Genomic DNA, 7,174 nt, shown 5'->3' with positions numbered 1-7,174 from the left:
TAGGCTATTGACTGTTATGGGCTCCACCATTTGTATTCATTATTTAAGAGGTGACAATCTCTGAGATAATGAACCCTTGTATAATAGACATTACGAGAGATGGCAATTTCTTAGATAATGTGTTCAATAGTAGAGATCTACTGTGAGAGCTAGATGAGTTCAAGCACATATTATGATGTAGACATTTCTATGCCTATGAGTCACAACTTAAATAAAGGAAGACTTTTATTATTCTTCGGAGTTTATCCTTTGAATTGGTAGATCTTAACTCGAGAACGTACTGTGATATAGGCCTGCCAATACCTATAAGTCACAACTTGGATAAAGGAATAGTGTAATCATTCTCCATATCTTATCATGTATATTTCATTTTCATGCAATTTTGTTATCAGAAGTGATAAGTAATATCAAAGGTATGGTAATATGACATAGTATCATGTGTTCAATGATACCACATGCTTAGAGGATTTAGATAGATATAGAGTATCAATCTATGCTTATTCATCGTAACAGAGTCCTAGGATGTGGTACCAAAAGTTTGATACATATGTGTTGAGTTTTGGATTTGTGCGATCTAAATCTGATCATTGTATATATTTCAAATCTGATGGTGATGGTTTCCTGGTTATTGCCTTGTATGTCGATGACATGTTGTTTATTGGCAAAGGAAAAGGTTTGATTGTAGAGTTAAAATCTCAACTCTCAATAAAGTTTGAAATGAAAGATCTTGGTGCAGCTAGGCACATTCTGGGAATGGAGATTATAAGAGATAGACGGAACAGAAAGCTTTGGCTAGGCCAAAGTAAGTATGTTGGTACTATTTTGAAAAGATTCAATATGCAAGATTCAAGACCATTGAGTGTTCCGGTTACTATGGGAACAAAGCTTTCTAGCTCACAGTGTCCTACATCCCCATTGGAGATGGAAGAGATGAGTCGAGTACCATATAAGAGTGCTGTTGGAAGTTTGATGTATGCTATGGTTTGTACAAGACCAGACGTTGCCCAAGCAGTGGGAGTACTTTCTCGTTATATGTCTAATCTAGGAAGAGCACATTGGGATGCAGTAAAAAGAGTTTTCAAAAACTTGCGGGGTACCTCAGAGTACTCAATATGTTTTCGTGGAACAGGAAGTGAGCATTCCTTGGATATTCGAGGCTATGTGGATTCAGACTGGGCTGGTGACGTTGATAGAAGAAGATCCACCAATGCATATGTGTTTACGTTATTTGGTGGTGCAATCAGTTGGATGAGTAAGTGACAGGCTATGGTCGCTTTGTCCACTACTGAGGCAGAGTATATGGCAGCGACTCATGTCTGCAAAGAAGCCATCTGGCTGAAGAGATTGTGTTCGGATATAGAGTTCAAACAGGGTGCAGTGACAATTTATAGTGACAGCCAGAGTGCAATTTGCCCCCGACTTCTCATGCGAGGACCAAGCACATTGATGCACAATATCATTTTGTGACAGATATGGTCGAGGATGGCAAGGTGAAGCTGGAAAAGGTAGAGACTTTGGCGAATGTTGCTGATGCATTAACTAAGCCCGTGAGCACAGAGAAATTCAAATGGTGTTCAGAGTCTATGGGCCTCTCGGCCCCTAGCAATTAAGTCCATGATATTTCAGATCCCCTGACTCTTGCAAGGTGTTCGACAAGTGGGAGAATGTTGAGAAACATGTGTCTCAACCTTGCAATCTTTTCCTGGAAAATTCCAGAATTAGTTTGTGGGAGTTTTCCACTTGTTTATGCATTGGAAAGTGGTTAGTTAGTTGTTAAATGAGTCTTGTCCTTAGTAGAATATATGTAGGCTATTTTTAGAGCCTTGATGACTCATTTTGTGACTTTTATGGGGGTCTAGACTAAGAGACAAAATTGTGGACGGGATTACTATTTTAACCTGGTTGTTTTTCATATTGGAAATATAAATGTCAAAAATGGGTAACGTGTGGCATGGTAGTTTTGCTCATGGTTTTGTAAAACCATAAGTGGTTTCCAGGTTGTAAAATCACTATAAAAGGAGGGCTTAGGGAGGTGTTTGTGTAATTGAGTTTAGTTTGCAAGACTGGTCCTAGAAGGAGTCTCTCCAAGTTCGAGTTGTGGTGATGCGCTCCTGTAAGAACTTGCATTGCAAGTGTATTGTAATCATCTTGGTTTGATAATACATTGTGCGAGTTTTGGAGGGTGGGGTTTTCCTCGAGGAAGGGTTTCCCCACGGTAATCACTGTGTTGTGTGTTCTTTGTTATTTTGATTATGTTATTATGCATTTCGTGAGATCTTTGCAATAGTTACTTTGATTTGCATAATCGTCCACTCAAAGATTAGCGTAGAAAGCGATTGCGCGCACCTTTGCTTTGTTACAGATTCAATCTCATAGTTGCTGGCAATGGCGATCAAAAAGCAATCTTCACTCCTGGCACTCACCATTCTCCTTATTTGTTTCCTCTGCTCTCCCGGCTGCGAATGTAGAAGAATAATAAAGGAAAAGTATTACATGGTTGGAGGGAATACATTTCTTATTGAAGAGGGGACGGATTTCAATGCCTCGGCTGGTAGACCAAGCGAGGAACTGTCGTTCCAAGAAGAAAAGAGAGGACGAGCAGATCTACTAATTACTCATCTCAATGTAGCCTCCAATTCAAGTTGGAGGGATGTGTTGATACAAGGGCTTCAAAGGGATAAATATCTTGTTAATCGCATTCTTACCAGTTTTACTCTAAGCAGCACCAATAATGCTACATCCTCAACTGCCTTCAGCACTCCTGTTACATCTGGGAAGGAAATAGAAGGCCCAGAATACACTGTAGAAGTTTCCATTGGAACACCAGCTCAGAAACAACTGATGGGAATTGACACGCTGAGTTCCCTGTCATGGATTCAATGCAACCCGTGCGAGGGCTGTGCTTCCAATGTGAAGTTCCCCATGTATGTCCCAAAGCAATCCTCCTCGTACAAATCAGTTGCTTGCAAGCTTTCCAAATGTCCACCTTTAGGATCTGATCCCAAGGACTTCCAATCAAAGTGCGACAAGTGGGGCATCTGCACTTACGTCGACACCAACGGTCTGGCCCAAGGATCAGAGGGTGATTACATCACAGAGACTCTGAAGGTGGGAGGCAATAGCTTCAATGAATTACACATGGGATGCGCCTATAGCTTTGCCCCAGCAAGGAAGTTTGCCACATCCGGGCATTTAGGGTTGGGAAGGGGTACACTTTCCCTTGTTTCTCAGAAGGCAGGTGGGCAGTTCTCCTACTGTCTTCCCAATTACCTGTCTGTAACTGCAAAAGGGTCGCTGAGTTTAGGGATTCCATCCTCTGTGAAAGTGTTCACACCCATGCTGAAAGAGCCCCAGTTCGCTTCGAGTGCGTACATCTTGGGACTGGAAGGTGTTAGCGTGGGAGGCGAACGATTAAATGTTAACTTGCAGGTGCCTCGTGCTCTGCCAACAATAACGTATATTGACACTGCCGTGATGGCTACAGAACTGGTGAAACCCGTGTACGATGCTCTGCGAAGTTCATTCGAGCAAAAGATGAGGACACGTGCACCAGCTGTTAAGCCCGCCTCGCCATTTGGAGAGGTTCAACCTTGCTATCAGTTATCCAGCGTAACAGCTGTGAAAATCCCAACTATTACTCTTCATTTCAAAGGCAACGCCAACCTCGATATCCCAGCTGTGGGAACTCTACTTCAAGTTGCCGAAGATGTTGTGTGCTTCCCCTTTTTACCCTCTGCAAATGATGCTGTCAACATCATTGGGAATGTTCAGCAACAGGGTATTACGGTGGCTTTCGACAATGCAAACAATAGGGTTGGCTTTGGCCCTGGTTCGTGCTGAGAATCCTTTAATACATTGTAATTGTTCTTGTCAACTTCGGTAAATAAACAATAGAGTACCGCGTCATTGTACTCATCAATTAAAGAGTCACCACATAAATTATATCATTACACTATAGTTTAAGGCATATGTTTGGGACGAGATTTTACCTTTCTCTTAAATATTAATTTATAAATTTTCCTATATTTTGATTTAATTAATAAAAAAGAAATTATAACAGGAGAATAAGAAAACTATAAAAGTAGGTAAAATTAAGCTTGAAGGGAAATTCGTTAGATCAATTGTTGCACTATAGAAAGAAGATGGAACTCGTTTTATAAATTTAGCTTGGTACAACTTTCCCGAAACATGTTGCATGAGTAGTCATTTGACTTTCATCCACCATACCCAAGTACATAGCTACACTTTGTAAACTTTATTTTGTTCTATCTTGAGGAAACTTATCTTGAGTGCGAAACAGGAACCGTTGGATGTTTGAGCAGGAAATAGTAGAAGAACTAGTGGGTAGAACCTTCCACCTTCATCTATTGTATTGTGTGCCCTTTGCCTTAGATGAGTTGAATTTTACCAACAACAAGGTTTTGCTTCCAACCCATTGTAAATTCCTAAAATTAGATGTAGACTCTATTCAAGTTAACCTTCCATGATATAAATAGTTTTTCTGCCCACTCTAAAAATATGCTTAAAATTAACACAGCCAATAGAACAAAAATATGCATTTGAGGATCACAGATGGCCTCTCTTTTGGTTTCTTCTTGCTATTGGAAAGGACAAGGCTTGTAGAGGAGGCCGCAAGCTACATATTTCAAATGGGAAGAAGGAAAACAGTAGCCTGTATTTTATCATATAAACTCTAGAGTACACATATGAACTCTAGAGCTTACATATGATGAGGATTTTTAAAATATGTGTAAAACAACAATGTCATAAATGATACTTATAGTAAACGTTCATCTATAATAAAAGTTCATGCGAATATTGGATGAGATCCTTGAGTAATGCACAAAATTGGTATTAAGTCTCCTAACTTCAACATAAACATTCTTTCTCCAGTCCAGTCTCAGGAATAATAGTTGGGCTTCATGTGCAGTGCATATGGAAATAACATACATCCTACTAGTAGTCTTTAATTTTTGGCAAAAAATTAGGCAACAACGTGTTGGAACTATTTTATCATGGAATCTCAATCATTTTTAATTATTGATTAGTTCTTTTATATTTTATTATTTATTTATTTTGTATGCTATTCTACCAATTATTATTCATTTGATTTGAAAATTTTCTATAAATATTATGTCTTTTGAAAATACAGGTAATATTTCTAACTTTTTAATTTATATATATTAATTATCTATTGAGAAAATCAATTAGAGTATTTTATGGAGATATGTTTTTGAATAAAATTATTTGAATCTGTTTATCTATTCTAAATTTTCATCACATTTATTATCTATTATTGAAAGTATGTTAAATTTGGTACATTGTAATGATATAATCCACAATTTAATATTTCATACTTTCCGAGAACAATTATTAATATTTATTTTAATTATAAATATATAATATTCATTTTAATATATAATTATTCATTTTAAAAGAGGTGAATAGTTGGATATGAATATGAATGTATGCGCGTCAAAATGGGAGATTTTTATATGGTGCACAAACATAGCACAACTACAAGGCAAATGCTTGTTTAAATGCCCCGTTCGTGTGTAGTGGTATAGTCTCAAATAGTTTTATGCAACTCCAAAATGGTTGATGGAGGCTTCAAAACATAAAAGACATCATCTTATAAGGGAAATATACAAGCCACAAATGTGAATTTCCTCTTCTGTGATCATAGACACAACACATTTTCCCATGGTGAATTCAGATGTAGCCCAATGGTATTTAGATGCAAACACAAAGCAGTAAGCAACAAGGATATGAGTTCTTATAGGTTGAAGTGTTGTGGCTTAATCATTACCCTTTACGAAAGACAACAACTACAACCTTTGTGTGTTCATTCAAGTTGATGAAACTTTAAAAAATTATGGTCAATTGCCTCGAAGAGACACCACTTTGTAAGGTGCGATGATGTTTTCTCTGTCAAGAATCCACATTAAAGTCGTAGATGGTCAGGTTCGAGTGAAAGTTTAGAGTAAGGTACCAAAATTTAGTAAAGGCATGAAAGAGTTTTTGAAGATGATTACCCCTATGGAAGAATGATCAAGACATATGGAATGATCAAGACATATGTCAAATATAATTAACCTAATGAATAATGTTAAAAAATAGGCTCTCTAGTTACACTTCTTGCTAGTTGATTTTGAAACAATTTGAAGAAACAAAACCTCTATAGGAAGATAAGCTTACATGTAGATTGAATTTAGGATGGTACTGACATGAATTGGAAGAAATTTAAAATGCAATAGAGATATATGTATTTCATGCCTTGTTTTCTTTTACTTATGGAAAAAATTTCATATCTTTTCTTAGGATTACCTTCAACTGTTATAGTTAATGACTTTTAGGTTCTCGAACCCAGAACTTATATAGGTATGGCACTTAGTCTACCGTCATTGATTCTTAATTTATACTAGTAATTGCACATTTTTCCTTTAAGCAGTACAAAGATGTATAAGAAAGTATTCCAATATTAGGATCAGGAATAAGCTTCCTTCTTATGCTAATATCATTGGCATGTCTATTTCATGTAGCAAACCATGGCAGGGGAACCGAAAAGCCATAAAAGGATCCCTACCCAGTCATGCAATCAACACATTGAAGCAAGATCACCCAAAGCAACACCTCCTGCAATGTCGAAAGCAGATGAAGAACCAATGTTGGATAACAAACTGCTTGCGCAAGTTATCAAACGCTTGAAATTTTAAGGGAAAAAAATATAGCTCAACTAATCCAATGTCTAGAGGTGGCAAAGAAAACTGACTCACAATGCTAAGGGAAAACTCTGAGCCATTAGGGACTTCCCCTTTAGCTGTGGGCACAATTCTCGAGTACTTTCTAAGGAGACAATTACTGAATACAATAGAGTCCATAGTGCCATCAAAACTAACTCCAACATTGACAAAGAAGAAGAGCCTGAAGAGGAATTTGAAGAAGAGATTACTTCGTCACAATTAGCGGAAAATTGAACTACGTTTACCAAAATGAAGATATATTAGTCATCACTTATGAACACTTTTTACTCAAAATCTATTTCCAAAACAAGACTATGTCTTCCTACTAAGCATTGTATTCATCCCAACACTAAATGGTTAAATGCTATGGAGGTCTATTCTACTATGGCTTCCACCAAAGCATTGATTCCTTTCATGTTGATGTTGTTAGT

General features: G+C 37.4%; 1 protein-coding gene across 1 annotated transcript; it reads left to right on the top strand.

Annotated features, from left to right (window-relative positions):
• The first annotated feature begins 2,493 nt into the window (after positions 1–2,493).
• LOC149535993 (aspartyl protease family protein 2-like) lies at positions 2,494–3,840 on the top strand. The gene has a single exon (XM_089806210.1). The coding sequence runs from the start codon at positions 2,494–2,496 to the stop codon at positions 3,838–3,840; it is 1,347 nt and encodes a 448-aa protein (XP_089662336.1).
• Positions 3,841–7,174: the final 3,334 nt, after the last annotated feature.

This window comes from Cupressus sempervirens, chromosome 10 (genome assembly GCF_028749045.1).
Source record: "Cupressus sempervirens isolate cs-2001-9-10 chromosome 10, ASM2874904v1, whole genome shotgun sequence".
NCBI classification, from domain to species: domain Eukaryota; kingdom Viridiplantae; phylum Streptophyta; class Pinopsida; order Cupressales; family Cupressaceae; genus Cupressus; species Cupressus sempervirens.
The sequence above is the reverse complement of the archived record's forward strand: the minus strand, read 5'-3'. Positions and strand labels throughout refer to the sequence as shown.

Excerpts from the sequence above, each read along its gene's own strand:
- LOC149535993 (XM_089806210.1), top strand. The coding sequence starts at position 2,494 with ATGGTTGGAGGGAATACATTTCTTATTGAAGAGGGGACGGATTTCAAT.